At 40.5% G+C, this 20591-nt stretch overlaps 1 protein-coding gene across 2 annotated transcripts in view; it reads right to left on the minus strand.

The window, feature by feature from the left end:
• The window catches only part of KDM4B (lysine demethylase 4B), a 92279-nt gene that overhangs the window by 16883 nt on the left and 54805 nt on the right, over positions 1-20591 (minus strand). Inside the window, exons 9-14 of one of the 2 annotated variants that reach the window (XM_032994691.2) lie at positions 17055-17251; positions 16499-16531; positions 12300-12469; positions 6255-6733; positions 4579-4699; positions 1137-1315 (exon numbers count right to left, since the gene is read on the minus strand). In XM_032994691.2, coding sequence (XP_032850582.1) covers positions 1137-1315; positions 4579-4699; positions 6255-6733; positions 12300-12469; positions 16499-16531; positions 17055-17251 — 1179 coding nt within the window. The remainder of the gene's footprint in view (positions 1-1136; positions 1316-4578; positions 4700-6254; positions 6734-12299; positions 12470-16498; positions 16532-17054; positions 17252-20591) is intronic. The other variant, XM_032994692.2, reaches the window with a different exon arrangement.

Raw genomic sequence — 20591 nt, forward strand, 5'->3', positions numbered from 1 at the left:
CTTCCCTGGTCACAGGTTTAACTTGAAAGCCAGAGCACTCCCCTTGCAAAAAAAGTCATCCAACATCTAACACCATCAAGCACAAATAATTAACTTTGAATCCTGTCTTCTCGTGCACACCCTCACCCATGCCTTTTGCTCCTCTCTCGCTTCTTTAGGCCTGTACTCAGATCTGTAATTTATTTTGAAAGCTCGACGAATCATTAGAATAATTAGAAGTTTTCCCTATTTTTCTTCTGTAAAAATCTAAATTCCTAAATTGCAACTGAAAACTCCAAGGGGGGGGAAAGAAAAAAAAAAAAAAATAAATAAAAGCAAGACCTTCCCCCTCCCCCTCTCCCATCCTTTTGGCATCCTTCCCTACTGTTTCTGCAAGAATTTCTCCTGAAGGACATTTCAAGGTTTCTGGTAGCAGACCAAAGTTAAAAACAATGGATTAAAACAGCCCAGCTGTAGCTAGTTTTCCTTACAACCATTATACAACATCATACAGCAATCAGAACATATATTTTATTTTCCACCTGTATAATAAATCAAGACATTTTTATTGAAGGGGGAGGTGGATTCAGCTTTTCTCAGAAAAAGGTTACAACACATATATATGCATCTAAGGCACATACTCCTAGTGGACACACAAAGCCAGATTTGGCTCTATAAGCATGCAAGAACAAATCAATACACAACTGGGCAAATAACTAATTCATCTGATAAATTTTGCCTTTCTGCTCGTAACATATCCCAAAGCATACTGGTAGTTTCCAAAAAATGATATATGTGCTTACTCAGTAAATTTTTATTTTGTTGCTTGTTTGCATATATTCAGAAGTCTGGGCCCCTATCTAAACAAGAGCAATCACATGCCCACCATGGCATCATTTCTCTGCATGAAATAGTGTTTGCAGTGCAAAGCTCTTTAAGTGTGATTAAAAAAATTAAAGCTGAGGAAGCCAGAGAAGTCAGGACAGATAACGAAAAAGGCTCCATCCACTGTAACTGCCAAATCCCAACACACCTCTTTGGCGTGCAAATTTGTATGACTCTTCCTTCTTTATACTAAAGGTCTGCATCATAACTGACAGTCACCACCACCCAGTACCCACCACTGACATGTCCATCTGAGCAGCATCAGGAATTACCTGGTTATACGGGTAAAAGAGGGTACAGACAGCACAGTATGGCTCACTCAGGGCAGCAGCTGCATTGAATTTTCTTTCAGCTGGGAAATTATGTGCTTTATTCTTCCACTGAAGGGAAAGTAAAGACTTCAGAGCCTCTGGGTCACTCATATCTTCCTCCCCAGAAAATGGAAATGTTTCTAGAAAGAAAAAAATCCCAAAATAATGGACAGTCAGTACAGGCAAAACAGTACACAGACAGTAGAGGCAAAATGCAGCAAAGCAGGGTTAAACAAGTAACATTTTGACAACACAAGAAGTTCAATAAATAAGAACATTCAACTCATCCATGGTTCCTCCTATGTGTATGCTTCAAATACTTCCTTAAATGGATATAATCTCCACTTTATGCGTAGAATAGCCAAGGTAGAGACACTGATGACCTAATGAAACTGGCCATGAGGGAGGAGAGAGAACCTGGATTTACAGCCTTCATAACTCTCTTCACTTTCTAGCTGTGGAAACCTACATCATCCTTTTAGTGAAGCCAGGTTCAAAATGCACGACGCAAGTGGAAGGAAATCCCCCTTTCCCTTCTCCAGCTGGGAGCTGCATTTTCTGGAGGACACGCATGCAAGTCATGCTGGTTTGGTTAGGCCAGCTCCCACTGGCCAGCAGCAAGTCTGCTTCAACCTTCCCAAATTGCATCCCATACCTGTTTCTGCAAACACGAACCTTGGCCAGGAGGTATCCTGGGTTCAAGTTCTCATTTTACATTTCTGCAGCTGCTTCACAGCTACTTCCATCAAGCGCACACCACTAAGCCTTCAATTTGCATTCACCACCACGTCTTCTTCTGCCAGAGCTCTGATAGGTACTGCTTGTGCTAATTAGTTTGCTAATTCTCTATTTTCACAAAACCTTTAAAAGGCCCTTGGCATTTTATGATTAAACCACCACAGAATCCATTTGTGTCAGTTTGGGTGTCCAAGTTTCTTACCATTCTTTATTAAGGAATTTTGAATCACTTTAAGTGTTAAAGAAATTTTCCACACAAGACAAAGTGTAAATCACTCATTGCACTGTCAAGCTGCAAAGTTTCCAATAGAACAGTTTTGGCATGGGGAACTCAAAAACTTCTTAGTGGAACATTATCCCCAGAGCTCAGCACATTAAACCAAATTGTTCACTGCTTCACTGTTAATTACTGGAAATACGCAGTTAATGTTCTGGTCTCAACAAGTCTGTCTCTTCCCCACTTCTACCTCCCTTTTAAGATTTTCAGTCTTACGTTACCAGAGAGGATAAAAGAAACGTGTAGTAAAACACTAATGGTTACATTTATGTCTCATATTTTAAATGTTACCCTCAACTAATCTATTGGCCATACAAAGTGGGAAATTTTATCGTGTCTAATTAATAAATTCTTTTTTTGAGATGATGAATACTCTCTGTCACACTTCAAATGAGGGTCACTTCCTAAAGAGTCTTTTCTTACTATGTTTTTATTTTTATCTTGGTATCCAAAGGCTAACAATAATTGCTAATACCATAGCCTTTTCCCCAGCTGCATAGAATTCTGCTGGAAAGGGAGACAAACAGAAACAGCCTCGCCAGTGGGTGAGTGAGGCTTTCCTTCCTAGAGAAAGATACTGCCCACGCCAGGAGCTGCCTCCCAGTTCAGCGTGTATCAGACCAGAGCTGCCCCCCGTAACAAAACAGGACCTGTTCTACAGTCTTAACTTCAGCTGCAGGTGCTTACGTGTCCACACCTTGTGTAAGGCATAGGCAAAATTTAAAAAAGGCCAGTGACCTCAGGTATGCAGACTGATACTTTCAAGTTGTCTTACTCTCAAAGCAGAGCTCAACCCTCAGATTTTGAAGAAATCAAGCATCCTTAATGACATTTTAACACATGAGCCAAAACCTAAACCACATGTTTCTCCAAATTTTAGTCAAGGCACGTCAGGAGACAGGCATGGATTTATGATACTCATGAAATCAATGAAACCAGCATCATAATCCAGAGTGACAGACAGAGAAAAAAGGAAATGACTGTTCTATGTTATCATCACCTTCACTCATCCCAGGATGGATTCTAGGTGATACACAGCATTCAGGATGGCTCCTACATTTCAAGCAAGTCATATGCAAGTAGAAAAGACTAACAATTTGTCTCAACTGAATCTCAGTGTAGCATATGCATCCCCTTAATTTATATGCTCCCTCTTCCTCGCTGCAGCCTCCAGATCATCCTTATACATTAGCCCTGACAAAACGAGGAGTGCAGAGAGCTGCTTCTATTCTCTGGCAGGGAAGAGAAGAATCTGTTTGATCAGATTTTGCCCAACAGTGCTGTAAATCAGTCCCCAAAAAATGCCAGCTTTTGCAGAAAGTTGCTCCTGAGTCAGCCAGCAAAGTCCCCATACACCACCCAACAAGTCAAAACAATGACAAGAATCTGTTTAATGAGCACAAAAGTTTGTTGCAAGGTCTCACACCAAAACAAGAGAACTACTCTCAACTGCCTTTCAATGCTTCACTCCATATTACACACATGGAAGACATCAAATGCATCATCCTTGGTAAGGAAAAGGAGTTATGTATGTACAGAATACCCCCTTGCTACACAAAGCTTCTCTAAAATCAGTGGGTATATTCTCTGAAGGGAAATGAACAGCAAAGACGTTGTCCTTTTGAATATAAAGTTTTAAGTACCTTGAAAGCAGGGACTTCCAATTACACCTGCAGGTACCTGCCCCAGCATGCAAAAGCTTCTTACTGTAGACTTTTCTACATTCTGAGTGCTTCAAATGTGGGCAAGACCCAGAAGTGGTAAATGACACCACACAACAGAAGTGAGAGATAAGTTGTTTGGGTTGTTTTTGTTTTTGGTTTTTTTTTTTTTTTAGTCTAGACTGTTACGGCATTCACAGTGACTGGAATGGACTGGAATGAGGGAAAAGAAAAATCAGTGATGTACAGTTAAACACTGAGAGACTTTCTAATTCTCATTTCTACATCTGCCAAGAAAAGTTGGACCCGAACATTCACATGAATTAAAATGCCAACCAAAAAGTTAGAATTAACTTTCCCCATACACATAACAGCCGACCTAACCTCCACCTCCCTCTGAGGTGAACAGATCTCATTTTAATGCAAAATCTAAGATGGAGCTTTTACTTTAAGATGTTATTTTCTGTGAACTCTCTTCTCCCTTTGCCCAAAATGCTGCCTCATTCTGCAGGCAGCAAAATATTTTTCTTGAGAGAAAAAGGGGTGGGAGGTGAGAAGGGACACCTCCCACGGATGAATTTTGTTTCCAGCTGGGTTATCAAAATGGGAACATGCTGCATTTTCTATCAGTTAAGTGTAACACAAAAAGTTTCAGGCCATCCAGTTATGTTAATGGCTTCAACAATTTTTCAGATCAGACAAGCATTCCTAATGCTAGTGCACTCACCCTCATCGCTCGAGGTCTCCTGTTTAACCACTGACAATGGGGAGCGGGTTGGTGGTTTGCCCAATGGATGACGACGACTCTTTTTTATCTCCATCTTCAGTTTTGAAAAAGCAGAAGCAGTCTGTAACAAACCAGAACAAGATAGATGGGAAACCCAAAACATATGGGCAAGCAAAGGAGAGTACAGGACAACAGAGGCAGAATCCTTGTCCTAGAGAGTTCTTGAATTTACACAGCAAACTTTTCACTGCCTTTTGGCTGCAATCAATAAAGCCTCCCAAGCCAATTACTGTAGTAGATAAAGCCAATGCTATCTCTTAATATGTCGGGTAAAGGTAAACTACAGTGTTTTCTTAAAATCAGAACAGCCTCAAGCCTGCCAATTCTATTAGCTTATAAAAAGTCTGGTCAATCACATAAACAGCTAGGAACTCTAGCACGAAAATTATGTACATGGCATACAGGACCAGAAACATTTTACTAGAACATTACAGTGTGTTTTATGACAAGCATATTTATATTGTACTGTACCCACTGCCCCATGTACCAGCCAACACTGAAATGTATCATGCAAGCATCCTAACCACAGGGCCTGATGGTCCTCTTTGGTGTAAGGCACTGAACGCCCTACACGTGAGTTACTTTGCACTACAAATCAACAGTACCATGTGCTTTGGATCACAAACATGAAAACAAGCAGCAGTGCTACAGCATTAAGAATGAAATCCAAGTACATTCCACATTAAGTAGGAGTGAGAAGAGATGAAGGTACTTATTACAGCCCAGCAGAGCACAGAGGTTTTTTGCTCTCTAGTCTGCAGCCATTGTTTTAGACACATTTGCACGAAAGGCACACTAACTGTGCCGTGCTGGTATGGCAACATACCGTCCCCCCTATCCCCACAATTTCTAATAGTGCTTTGCCATTCCCTTGGCTCTTTTAGCAGCATCACGTAGGAAACCGGCTGTATCATATTGCTCTGACTTGCTGCTAATTGCTAAACATCTTCCTCCTTCCTCTTTTGGAAAATGTCCTCATGAAAGCACTCCCCAAACAAAAGAGATGCCTGAGACAGATTACGTGTCATGAACCGTAAAGATGAAAAAGTTTGCTGCCAACTTTTTGAATGCTAAACCTCATGATGAAAAAGATCCCTAGGCAACACTACATAGCAGGCCAACACCTGGAAGCATAAAGCACGTGCTGGAGAAGCATAAAGCACATTAGCTGGAGAAGTCAGAAATAAGGGAGAAGAATTATTAAAATGTTGGTGTGACCAAAGTTCCCCTGGGGATTGTCTGGCTTTACGACTCAAAATAGTTGCTCTGCAGCAGCTGCTTGTGCTGGGTCTTCCTGCCTACCATCTGAGATGATCATTTCAGTATTATCCGTACTAGCAGTAGCGGGAAAGGAGATTCTCTATCTTATCTTTTGAAGACAATAACAAGTTTAACTAATCAGCTAGCATCAATGCAATGATGGATGGAACTATGAGAAAATAATCAATCTCTTCCTGTAAAAGCACTCTATGGCTCACCAAAATGACACTATTCCACTGGAGGCTCAGGCACAATTGAGGACTCCTCTCATTCCAAGTCTGGTCCTCAACTTGCTGCTTAAAACTCGCAGATCTTATAGTCACCACCTTGGTCATGGATACCTGTAAATCACTGACCTCTGTAGTGATCTCTGTATTTTCTGCTTCTGCATTCTCCTCCTCCTTCACAGGGATTTCCATAGGGACCGTCTGCTCCCGCCAACTTGGACTCTTTTGGGTGGCAAACTGCTCAAACGCCTGCTGGCAGGACATGCGCTCCTTGTCAAACACCACCTTTTTGGTCCGTGGAACCACATAAAGCATGGGAATGATTGGCCGAGGTTTAAAGTCATCCTCCTCAACTGGTGCCTCCGAGGGCTGGATAATGTTCAGAGGAGCTGGGGGCAAGCTCTTCTCTGCCGTGGCCGCTGTGGGTACCGCCGGGGGTGCCGGTGGCCGCGCGGCTGGCGCCTCGTCCTCGGCCAGCTGCTGCTGCGGTGCCGGCGGCAGCGGCGGCGGCTGCGGTGCTGGCAGATGGTGCTGGTGCTGATGGAAAAGGTGCTTCTTCTTCCTCTCGCCTTTTACTTTCGGAGGACGGGCCTTCGCTTTGCTGTCACCTGTTTCAAGAGAATAGGTAACATTTAACTTCATACGCTGAGATTTCCGGGCATTTAATATTTCTCTCCTTTCATCCAACAGCTCCCATGTTGGGCTAACATATTACATTATGGTATTTTTCATCCTTTCAAACAGGCAAACTGAACGGTGCACACATATTCAGCTGTACTTCAGCACTGACTTAGAGAAGCCATCTTCAGAAAGAAAAGACTTGTATCATTTCTATAGACTATTTAAATTCTTGACTGGAGCGGAAAGACTGACAAAATGAACACTGCCTGGAGGGAAAATATCTAAACCCCAAAGAAACTGGACAGTGTGTCAAAAAACATGTAATATATTACATTAGCCCTGACTCTCTATTTCAAGTTTTCTTTATCAGCAGTCTTTAAAGTGGGGAACACAAAGCCATCCATCCACTGGTGTGCAGGAAGAAAATATTTTTGTACCATTCATAAATAAAATACATCTTTAAAATAGTGTTTCTTTTATCCTTTTCTCATCCCTTTTTTATATCTCTACTTTTGTGCATGTTTTATAATGGACATAATAAATTAGCACAGCAATACATGCATAGATTTTATAAATAAAATACAGCTTTTATAAACAAATATACCTATATTGGGAAGTATGCTCATATTTTTTTTGCTGATAAGGGGGCACAATCACAAAAGTTTGGAGACCACCATTCTAAATCATGTTTGCCCTAGCCTCTGGACCACCCTCATTTACTGCTCCCTCTATTTGCAAGCAGAGCTCTTATCCGAGTATTACTGTGTGTCACTGCATTCAACAGCCCTAGGAAATGAAGAATTGAACAAAGATACCTGAATCATTATTACCAAAAGGTTTCTACTGTAAGGTCTTTTAAAAGGATGCCTTTAAAGCCTAAATCAAGTACAGCATTGAACTAAGCCTATTACAGACACCATGCCAGCACTGGTTACTGAGATATCCTTTCCTAACACTCGCTCTATTTGTCCTTGTTTCTCCCAGCTTACTGTCATTCATCCTATCTGCATAGCACTGCAGGTCTCTTACATGGCTGTGACAACAAAACCACTTCTTGAACCGACAGATGGCTCGGTATTTTTACCAGAGGCAGTAATGACCCATAAAAGTCTCCCCCACCTATCGCCCCAATATAACTCTGCTAAAGGATCCACGCACACTGATTCTACAGCAGTAATTAAAATTCCTGCTGGCCACTGAGTGAGTGTCTCTAGATTAAGACAGGAGATGCCTTCACATCTTGCCTTATTCCATCTAAAATGATGTATATTCCCTTTGCCCAACTCTTCCCTCACTTCATGAATGAAGTTGTCAGTTCACTAAAAGGAAAGTAAATAATAGATGCTCCACAGACAGATGCCAGTGCTCATTTCATAAGAGATTTGTTTTTCACCTGCAGATGCTATGACTAGATGACTCTACCGCAAAAGGTCATTTTCCCACTAACAGGATGGGGAGGAGGGCTGATGACAGTGAAAGACAGAGAAAGACTATTCACCCTAATAATGATGCTTCACCAATCCCAACCTACTCACGACTCCTCCATTAATGACTGGATCAAAGCTGACCAGCCAAACGTAGTAAACAGAACAACAGATAAATCATCACACCATAATGAGGTATCTGCAGGAGGAAGGGCCTGAAAAGATGAGGCAAATAATCCCACAATAAGATAACATCCCAAAATCCCACCTGAAATCATCTAGGGGATACCTCAACCTCAACATTTCCCAGAAGTCTGGTCTGATGACTTTATTTACACTAATTTATAAAAATGGGAACAAGTCCATCACAAATAGTTATTGTTGTACTTGTGTAGGCAGTCCCTCAGATAAACTGGTTTGTTCTACCACAGAGAAAGGAATATTGAATTTCCTTAGAGAAACAAACACATTGAATGAAAGGCAAATTGGATTTTTCCCCAGTTGCACAAAACCAGATCATATTTACTCTCTATACACTTGGAGAATTCTCTGCGCAACAACAAAACAAATGCCATTCACCAGCTTTACTGACTTCTAAATGGGTAATCTGACAGCAGCTGGCATGCAGAACTTTGTTTAAAAGTTTCTGCATTTAGATGAACAAACTTGTTTGCAAGTGAATCTATAAAACCTGAAGCCAAGAAAAAGTGAGGTAAAATTCAAAGTCCCTATCTGGCTATCATGAACACTTCTAGAAAGGAAAGAGATCTTCATGCACAAATCCACTGGTAGGTTAACAGAGGTAGACCACATAGAAAACAGTAGTATGACAATGTTTTTTCATGGTGAGAAGACAAGCTTGTCTAGAGATAATGTGAAATGCTATATGGAGTTCACTGAAGTTGCATGTATGCAGTAACTTTGAGGGGAAGGGATGCTGGTGGGCAAATCAAACCACTTACATAGGCCCACACACCATAGCTTTGGGCAGTGAGATTATAAAAAGCTGCTACACATGTATGGACCTCACCTGCTACAGCAGTATCTCTTGGTATTAGGCAAAGAATTAGAAATGGACTTCAGTATCAGTAATTTAGCCACAACTGTTATACTGTCAACAGCTCAAAAGAAACTGTAAATTAGATTTACTAATCTAGCAGAAGCACAAGCATAGAGATAAGATTAAACTCAACACAGGAGAAAGCAGGAGAGTTTTTTGCCAGCACATCCCTCTAATACAGCACTGCATCCTTCAAGAAGATGCCTGTGTTTGTGTAATAGTTGCACTCAAGGGTTTTTCTTCAATCCACATGGGAGACTGCTGTAGATAAAGTAATCATAAAGACTGTTCCACCATCCCAAAGTTCCTCCTAAACACCGAGTTTGCATTTTCACTTTCAACAGCATTCCTTACTTGTAGGAAGATAATATTACCCTAGAGCAATCCCTACACGCCCAGCATTTATGTCCTGTACATCACCTATGCTAACAGAATATGTGAATGTGACTGATACAAGACCAGAAAGCAAAAGTGGCAGGAAAATATCTTCTACTTGCTTCTAGGGGTTGTGTCTGCTCAGTTGTTGTCAGAACTTCATACAGCACATGCTACAAACATGTAGATGGCCACAGTGACTGCTAGCAGATTTCTGAAAAGGCTCTATTTTTGCTACATAATGCTAGAAAAGTCCAGAAAGTCTCCAGGACAAACTCTTGTGCTATGGCGTTGTTTCATGATAATCCATCCCATTAAACAGCCTCATCTCTTAATGGCTTTACATTGCCACTGCAGAAAAATCAGTGAGAGACCAGCCACTACTTGACAGTTGGCCAATTCTTGAGATCTTGCCTGAAGTTAAACCCTCATGTAGCAAGCGGTCATCTAAAGATCAGATTTGCTATTACATACAGGTAACAGCAGAAAAGTTTTCAGTTCTGGTTTAGTGGCATCTTGATCACAGTATTACTTCATGTAATTATGTACTTAGTTTACCAATGCAACACTCAAGAGGATATGTGGGAATGCCATCTAAAGAAATGTGGTAGAAAACAACACACAACTATTTTGCAGTTAGGCATCTCATTGTTTTTTCTCACATTATAAAAAAAAAAAAAAAATCCTGTAATAGATATGGTTTGTAGTGCAGGACTGAAGGACTCTGATCAGGCACAGCATCGCAGGTAACACCCACTGACTCTCAGGATGCATTTAGGCTGCTTAGCACACCGAGAAGCGCAAAGCCTAACGACTCTCCTTTTTAATTTCAAGTCCCAAGACAACCTGCTAAGAATTCTAAATACAGGAATAGCAACATAATAAATTATTAATATAAAGCTGAGTCATAAAAAACAAAGGAAAACACCTTAAGGTATCTGGGTCAGAAATCCTTAAAACCTCAAGTTATTAATACTCAGACAGATCAAATAATCAACATGAAACATAAGACCTACTTTGAACCTACCAATGATTACTTAGAAATCTCATTCTTCCTCCTTCTCAAGGTCATTTTTTCTGCTGTAAGCAGAGAATCAAGCCAAATTAAAACCAGAGGAATAGAAAAAGGAAGTGAAGGTGGTGGTGGGGGAAAGCTAAATTGCCATGAGCAGGGACATCCAAACAGATGCTCTTTTCTTTTTCAAGATGAAACTGAGACACAGTTGTGAGAGGTAATGCAGACAGTAGGATGTGGGAAACTAGAGAATCATTGGTATTTAATTGCTATACAGCAAATATAAGAGTTTCTTAATGCAAACAGCCACACTGAGCACTAGACCCCCCCCAGAAACCGCAAATAGTCTAGTTCTAGTGACGCCTTCTGAAATGGTGCTGAAAATAAGTTTTTCCCTCCTGTGCTAACAGTTAAAGAGCTCTTAACATGTAGTGTAAGTGTATGATTTGGAACCTATTCAGCTAGAACAGAGTCTTTATTGTTCCTCTGCCATTCTAAGGATCTCAGATCTGTCCTTGTCACTTATCTCTTGTCTCCAGAGGGATATCAGCATTTTCAGGCCATTTATTACAAGCATCAACTGCTGAACTTGTACAAGAGCTAAGAGCATACAATTTAACACACTGCTGACACTTTCAAGCTTAGGGCAATAGAAATTAACTATCTGCACTGTAAAACAGTGATTTTCAAACTCCTTATTTCCCATGAAAGGAAAAAATACACTGTCTAGCTAAGAGACTCTGGAACTCAACAAAGACCTCAATTTTTTCCCCAGAGTTTCCACAGATTTCCTTTAAGATCATCATCAAGGTTCTCTAAGCAGTTTGCAGCATCAGTTTTCTCTAAATGCCAAACAAACAATGGATATATACAATATATGAAAATAAATTCACTAGTGTCTATGAAATGCTCAAGAGTGCCTCAGAGAGAGTTCATCATAGACACATCAACTACTTTAACACACACATTAAAGGGAAAAAAGTAGCTTACTCCCAGCAAAAATTGCAACCTTTCATACACAGCCAAGACAAAAAATGGTATCACAAAAAGAGCCTCCAGCAAGATGGCTGAGGTCAGGCCTTTGGACTAACCATATGCAGAAGGACTTGGAGTTGTCATGGAGTGGTATTAAATTCAGCCATGCAAAGAAAGCTGAAAATCTTCCCTCCTACAGCTACACTTGAAGAAAACCAAACCTGCAACTTGGACTCATGCAGCAGCTGTGAATCCCACACAACCTAAGGCTGACTTTATTCAGTCTCAGTAAGAAATGGGGAGGGAAGGAAAGGGAAAAGATTAATTGCACAAGAGAGTTCACAAATCATTCCATTTCCAAGTAGGACGCAAAATCTATTTATTTGTTTCTCTATGAAATATCAAAAAATATTCCTCCCCTAATATATATTTTTACAAACCTGTAATAGTTTGGGCAGAACTTTCAAGTCCTGCCAGGAAAGCTATTTGGACTGAATCCTCAAAGAGAGGGAAAAAAAAAATCAATTGCTCCTGTAAATGATGGTGTATTTCAGTGAGCATAGATTTAATATTGGGAAAGACTCCATTGGTATTTCAACAGAAATAAACAACAGCAGACAAGTTATTTACAAAGGTGTTTTAGAGAGATAGCTTGCCCCAGTTTTTCACTGAAGTGATCTGCCATCAGTGAGCAGGGCCCTCACCTTCTCCCTCAATCGCTTTGCTTCTCTCCTCTTCCTCTAGATCTGGCCCCCTTTTCAGTTCCTCTTTTACTTTCACATCTTCCAAGGCAGTTTCAATAGCCATGACATCCCCAAGAGACTTCTGATCCTCTGTTTTATGTCTTCTGGGTTGACTTCTTTTTCTGTGAGACCTAGAAGTACAGAAGTGTGATTTGACATAAAAGAGCAGCCTTCAATATATAAAACGATCATTGACTTAAAAAGCTGAATACAAAACAAAAGGAACCTCTTTGGAGAGAAAACACAAGGTAGCTAACAATAGCTACAGGGCAAAACAGATATCTGAAAGGAAACAGATGAACCTTGCATAACGTAACATTTAAGATCCATTCACAGCAGCAATTAATTGTCCGGGTTTCTTGAAGAGCTTTTCCCCACCATTGCTAATGTAAGCTCATGAGCTGCAGTTAAAATTATTTTAATTGTATTTTAAATCTATTCTGCTTGTATTTCAAAATATAGATAAAAACTTGTTATAAATCTTTCTTTCATCCTCCGCCTCCATCCCATAATTTCTTTTCATTCTGTACGTGCTTTGCTTTGGCAAACTGCTGGAAGTCTGCAAAGCATCATCTTCCAGCTCTGAAACATTACCCAGCACTGCCAGTTTCTAAAAACCCAGTATAATGAATGCTTATAGCATAGTCAATAGGCAGTCTATGATTTTTCAGTAGTGTAATTCACAGGGCCCAAGGCCCATGAAGAAGTCTAACCAGAAAAAGTGCATATTAATATGATCAGACTAATGCTAACAAGCCAATAGCAATGCTGTTCTTTCTGAAGAGTCAATGCCACTAAGACAGAGATTACAGCAGCCACAATGCAAAGAAAAATGCAAACTCAGAAGTCAGGAGAATGTCTTTTGGTTAGGAACCATATTAGGAGCCAGGTACCCGCACAGACACGCACTGACTCCCCACCACTCAAGTGGGACAGGGAGGGAAAACAGGAAGAAAAAGAGCTAGGAAACTTGTAGGTTGGGACAAAGACAGTTCAATAGGTGAAGGAAAGAATAAAAAGAGAGAGAAATAAGCAAAGGAAATGCACTCACCATCTCCCATGGGCAGCCAGTCTCCAAACAACAGCCAACTTGGAAGCCAGCCCCCCTCCCCCCTTCTTCTTTCTCTACCCCAGTTTTTATTGCTCATCGTAACATTTTATAGTACAGAATATCCCTTTGGCCACTTTGGGTCAGTTGTCCCAGCTGGGTGGGCAGAGTGGGGCAAAAATAAAGCCCTGGCACTGTGCAAGCACCTTTCAGCAATGCCAAAACATCAGTGCCTTATCAGCACTGTTGTAGCCACAAATCTCAAACACAGCACCCTGGGCTGCGATGAAGAAAGTTAACTCCATCCCAGCCAGACCAGTGCAGTATTTTTACAGGATCTATTAAACGTCTCCTGGAATGTTGGGTTTACGTCTAACAAGATCTCTTTTGAAAAAGAGACCAATTCAGAGACCTGCAGTTTTTACACAATTTTTAGCATGTAGACACTTTCCTTTTTTTTTTTTTTTTTTTTTTTTTGGAATGCAGCATCTTCCATATGGCCTTGCATCTATCATCATGTAACAAACTGTAAAACACAATCACACTGCATTCATCGGCCCAAAACTCTAGAAAAGCTGAAATTCAGCTTCCCATCCTCAGAGCCCAGAAACTCGGCTGCTAATTAGACTTGGAGTACAATGGAGTTAAGAGCCCTTAATCAGGTAACCAACAAGGAAGGAAGAAAAAAAATTCAACCCAAGATGAATGATTAATAGAAAAGAAAGTTCATCCATATGCACAGTAGTTTATAATTGCTAGGCTCTAACCATATGGTAGCCCTCCAAGTATAGATGTTAACTTCACACCTGCAAGACATTCATTAGCAGGAACACACAGCTGAACCCAGAAGGATCAACTTTTCTCTTCACTTAGAATATAAGTACACACCACCTTCTCTGGGAGGTAAAAGCAAGGTGCAAGGAGAAGATAAACCTGTAAGACTTCTCCACTGCAGCTGGAACTTTCCACAGTTGGTAAAGAAAGCAGAGTACAATCAAATGTTGCAGGCTATTTTTACTAAAGTGTGTGTTTTACTCCTGTGGTGTAGAAATGCCAGGCAGAAATTAAATCACAAAGCTTTATACTCACAGCAGATAAAAGAGATCTTTTTGCAGTGCTCTTCTTACTCTGAAGTTGTGGGAAAATGAAGAAAGGCAGAAAGCACATAATTTAAAGAAACTGTGTTTCCAGAAATACAAGTTGAAGGCTGTACATTTCCAGAAGTGAAGATGTTCTCTATCTGACATAATCCGTATACCAGAAATGGGCTTTTTGTGGACTAGACTAGAACAGTCTCTAGCTGAAGCCATAAAGTAAACAAAGTTGAGTTTTTCCAAGGTAACTAAGTATGAATGACCTTAGAGAAAAAATAACATATCTCTCTGCAGAGTTTAAAAGCTACATTTTCCAATACAGCTGGCAAAAAAAGCAGCATTTGTACTCTTTGAAGAACAGACCACAAAGTGACTTAAATTAAGTAGATACAACTGTGAAGAGGTTTGGGCAGAGGTGAATCCCATTCTTTCAGCAAGTCCATCCTGCTGAGAAAGTCAGTCTTCAAGTAAAATTATGTCTTTCCAAGAGATAAGGGCAGGAGAGAGACTACTGCTAAGCAGTATTCAACAGCATCAAAACTGCTTCAGGATAACATGGAAATAATCTAGGAAACAATTAATAGATAAGGAAAAAAAGTACCTGGATCTTTTGCAATAGGCTCAGGTTAAGAGAGAGGCTTCTCTGCTAAGCAATAAGCTCAAGGAGGGAAAATAATTCTTGATGTTCATATAGTACCTTACGCTGGGCAAACATTACATATATCTAAGTAACCCATAGTAGCCACAGGCAGTAAAGAGATTCCAAATTTCCAGATGTGAAGGAAAAAGATCCAGGGCCCCAGTGGAGTTCAGGCAGTCACTGCCCAGAGAGCGTAAGTCACGACTTCTGACTCTGAGACTGCACGGCTTTTCCTGAAGCTCTCCATAGAAGGAATAGCTGAAAACATTTTAGGAAGATAACCTCTGGAGTGGAGCAACACTGTAGAGGTCGGTTACCTGCCAAAATACCCTGTTTATTATGGCTTTTGGACATGGATTTAATGGGGAACAAACTATCCCATTGCAGCATTTGTAAAATAATGGACACATCATTTCACATCAAAAAGGCAAGACACACTACCACCAGTCCAAAGCAACACTGGGTGACTGAAAACTCCTGGAAGACAATAAACATCAGTGCTAGAGAAACAGAGATGCTCTTAATACTAGGTTATATTTTTCTTTGCTAGAATGCCTAAACAGATCAGCTATCTTCAAATTATTAGGTCAATATTTTTTAAACTGTTACTCAACGTCCCTATCAAAGATGGTCCCAGGAACGTAAAGTCTATTTAAAGCATTTCTCCTGAATTTCCAAGTGAAACTGGAACGGCAATTACAAGCACAATATTACACCTGGATGATACAGTACAATTTCCACAGACTGCCAACACTCACACCAGAAATACAACAAATACTAGATGAGAGCAGAAACAAGTAAGCTCGTGTGCTACACTGCAAACATTCTGGGTAACAGGCAAAGCTGGAATGAGAATGATGTAAAAAAGGTAAGGGAGCATATGGAAGGGCACATGCTTGACAGCTGAGTACATTAGAACCCTGTGATAATTCAGCCTCCTAGAATACAGAGTCTCATTCTTCAAGTAAGCTTGATGAGAAAAGAAAGTTCTCCCATGTCTAAAACACTCTAGTTCAATTCCACTTCCTGAGACAGCAGCAGCATTTTATTAACTATCTGCTTTGGTGTCCAGGTAGCTTTATCCACAACCAGTTAATCATTGCACATCACTACCAATTTAGTAGTAGATAAACTGCACGCTCAGGAATGGAAAACCAGAACATAGCTGAGGTTCTCTAATGATGCAAGAGATGATCTCGGAAAACTACACAAAACCAAGATGAAGTATGAGAAACCTCAATGCCCAAAGATTTTCTGTGCCCTTTCAAGGAAGCAGATATGAAAAAACTAACTGAAAAAGGAAAACAGAGTTACTATTTTAAGAAACTTGACAGGAAAAAGAATGAAGTCATTTAAGTTGATGAGGGAAGTCACATACCGGTGTTTGTTGTCCTCTTCCTCATCTCCTATCCTATAAAGCAAGATTCCAACAGTAAGAGGTTAGCATGCCAAATTTTCAATTGAAGCATGCTATAACACACAAAAACCACAAACTTGTAGAAAATTAATACAGAGATCAAAGGAAGCACAGAAAGGCATGCATAAAATTCCTTTTGCAATAGATGAGAGGTTTTTCCTCCAGCTTTCTGATAAGTGAAGCTATAAATGTTTACTATAGATTTTTTGTCTTCCAGGATAAGAGATGAGATGTGAGGGGGCAGAGAGCGTCCTATTTTCAGAAAACATATGCTTCTATAACATTTAAAGAAAAGAGAACAATGAGGGAGCACAATATCCAAGAAAAATTAAAAGAATAATTGTGTAAAAAAAAAACAAAACTAAAACAAAAAAACAACAAAAAAAAACCAAACCAAGCAAACAAAAAGTTTGAACTATCCCACTATCTCAAATTAGAATTATAGCATTTAAAATCCTAGCAATTAAAAATCAAACACAGTGCTCAGACACAACTTTTTTTTTTTTTTCCTCTCTACCTGCGGAGCAATTTAGCCTTCAACTCTGCTTTTGTCTCATTCCAGGCATCTAGTTCTGGGCTCGTCAGAGCTGTGGGTTTCATATGGTCCAGGACAGCAATGTCTTTTCCTTGTTTCCACAAATCGTAACGTTCTGGTTGCAGAACCCTCACGAAGACATCCATGGAAATCTTCACCATATCTTTGCGGCAAGTGCACTGCAAGAGATAATCAGACATCAACACCACGTCAGATCAGAGGAAGGTTTTCTTTTCTTGTCAGCTGAGGTTGACTTTCTCCAGAGGCAGACTAACATTCTACCCATTTTGTCTGTAAAGCCCACGCTGGGTTAGCAGGGTGGGTCAATGCTACGAATCGCATTGACGTGTATTTGGGGATTTCAGCTTCATGGAAAGCATTGACTCTACCCGCCCTTGGCCAAGCCAGAGACATGAGCTACCGCACTCTCCAGGGGTAGCTGAAGACTGTTCCCAAGAACTGCCTTCTCCCCCTCAAAACCCACCAACCAAGCTAAAACTTTCTGGTGACTGGTACCCAGTATACTACTCATCTACTGTCTTACAGTCACTAGACAGTAATAACTTTGGCCGATGTAGATCAGGTCTGAGTCTGATCTCAAATTTACATTCCCTCCATTAACCAGCCTCTTGCAGAGTTTCTCGGGTTGAAAAGAGATAATATTAATATAAATTTATAACTGAAAAAAAAGCCTAGTGAACAAGGCAGCCAAATTTCACATTTATACATCATGATGCTGCACATAAATCCTTCAGAAGACTGTAGAGAAATAAAAAAGGCTACAACAATAACTACATTCTGCATCTAAACCACATATGCCTAAGTCAAAGGAAATGTGCATTATTCATTTCAACTAGTATATGCTCATTAAAATTAGCCTTTGGAATTACACCCTTGCCATTGTATGAGCCTACACAGGCCTTACAGGCATTTCCACTTGGATATATGTTTGCTCTGATGAAGCATGGAATAAATAGATTGAGCTTTGCAAGGAGATTCTCACCCAGGACACAGATATCAGACTGAACGAGCATCCAGCCTTTATAAACTTCTAACACAAAAGAAGGTACAGGACTGAAAGGGACACAGCAATACACCAACACCCACTTGCCTCATGGGGGCTGCAAGTACAGCTTTGCTGTTGTGTGTGAAAAGTTGAGCCCCCTTTTCGTTCTGCTCTAAGCTGCAAAGCTTTGCTTGGTATGCACTTGCACTAAATTGCTTTTCAACTTCAAGTTGAGGATGAGGTAATCACAGTCACTTTGCAGGACTATTTTTTCACCCTTCCTCCACACATTTTCAAAACTATTCTATCCTTTCTCTTAGCAGAAAGGTATGAAACTAAACTTGCTTCTCCTCCTTCTTCTTTCATTTTTCACTACTATTATTGAAAGATTTATGGCTGTAGTTAAGAAGCCACTGAGAGAGAGTCTTTCTGTACAGTTCTTGGCTATTCCACTTTCCTCCCAATTCTTATTTTTCATTTTGCAAAGACCACTGGCTACCTTCTGCTGCTCTGACTGGGAGAGTGGTAATAACCCAGTGTGCTGAGTGAAAAGGAGTATTTATGGACAGACACTTTCAGGAAAACTCAATTCATTTAATGAAAAATAGTGTGGGACAGAAAGGCTGGAAATGCAATTTGGCCAAAGAACAGCAGGAACACAGATGGTACCCATGCTTCAAATTCCTGGCTGGGCAGAAGCTTCACACCAGCATCTCCATCAATACTTGCTTAAGGGATTTGTATTGAGCAGATTTTCAATCACTTTTCCTTAAGAAATTTTAAAAGCACCTGTGCACTGCTACAAAGAGAAATACAGAAGAGCATCCCACAGCACACATCACCAGTGAGCTACGGAGACTGACCGCCTCTGCCTTTACAAAGTATGAAAAATGGCTTAAAAGGGGAACAAGTCCATTTTCTGATCCTAACCTGGAACCAACATGCTGCAGCACACACATGCCAATTCCTTCAAATCAAGCGGAGCAAATCCCAAGTCAGAGGAGTCTAAAGGTCTCTAGTATGCTCTCCTACCACTGCCAGCTTAAGAGCCTCACAAAAATGTAAAGTATACACAGATTATTGAGAAACCACATACTGAGCTATCTGGATGCTATTCAGACTGCTATTCAGAGAAATGACACTGTGGGCTGCAATCTCCAGCGTACCGCAACACAGAAGCCTGCAGTAGCCAAGTTCCTTTCTTTACACAAATCTAACATGATGTATGTTTATATTTCAATTTTAATTTAATTTTATTGCTTTCACACTAGCAAGCATGAATAATTTACAAAGCCTCTTTCCTTTGGGGCTTCTTCCGGACGATACAGTTATATTTCCTCAGCTGCTGCAGTTGTATCACATTCACGCTCCCGTAATGGCCAGGTTATTCTTCCATAGCCTTCCTTCAGCCCCACTGGTGAGATCCTGCTTAATACAGCAGATGCTTCCAACACAACTGCAAAAGGGAATGTGCATGTGTGCGAGGGGTAGGAGAGGGAGGAGAACGGGGAAGATCAGAGGAGGAGATGGTGGGTACAGAAGGGCAAGAAATCTCCTTTGCAATAAATCACCTGCTCTATTCCATTACAGCAGAACAAAAATAGCAAGCTTGTGTTTCCCTGTCAATAATACCCACTTCCATGTACTGCCTCCCCTTCCATATACACAGTTATATTTCTTTCAAATCATTTAATTCTGGTCATAAGCACACGTATTTCCTAGGAGATATTGTGCCTATACTCCCAAGCTCTGACTCTCCCTGTCCCAATTTCTGCAGAACATACCCTTCGTATTTCATTTTCCCCTCCCAAATTCTAACACTTCCATATTCCATTATTATTAAACTTCATAAAACAAAAAACAAACAAAAAATTAACATGTCTACACTTAAACACCACCACTAAGGTGAGATACAAAACCTCATTTTCTTTATGTGAGCCAAAACTGAGCCACAAAACCCCGATTCAGGTATTCACAGAACTCCTACATACCAGTAGACCTGTGAAAGATTTAAGAGCGATATGGTCACCCAAAGCACAGACCATGACTAAATGGCTACATGAAGGATACGCCTGTCATGTCAAAATGACAGGTGAGAAATTTAAGGAACTTTGAGATCTAATCAAACATCTTCCCGTCTGTCCTCTGTCGTTCCCTGTTCGGTAGCCTGACCACCACACCAAACTGCTCGGGAACAGCAAGGCTGTCAGAGCCACAGACCAAACAGAATATTCATAACCAGGATCTCCAAGGACTGACTGCAAGTCCTGAAAATGGGGGTGGAAAAAAACAACCAACCAAAAACTAAACTAAACAAGCAAACAAACAAACAAAACACAAAAGAAAAATCAAAACTGTTTTGGGGTTAGCTCTTTGCCTTCGGTTACAGGGGATCTGAGACCTAAAACAGCAACAAGACAAGAGAAGCTTTCTTAGTCACCAAATCTGCAGGAACTTAATTTGTTCCATCTTCTGAAGGCTTTTCCTAGCCTAATCTCTCCTTTCGCATAAGC

The sequence above is a fragment of the Tyto alba genome, unplaced genomic scaffold, assembly GCF_018691265.1.
Source record: "Tyto alba isolate M040663 unplaced genomic scaffold, T.alba_DEE_v4.0 Super-Scaffold_20000042, whole genome shotgun sequence".
NCBI classification, from domain to species: domain Eukaryota; kingdom Metazoa; phylum Chordata; class Aves; order Strigiformes; family Tytonidae; genus Tyto; species Tyto alba.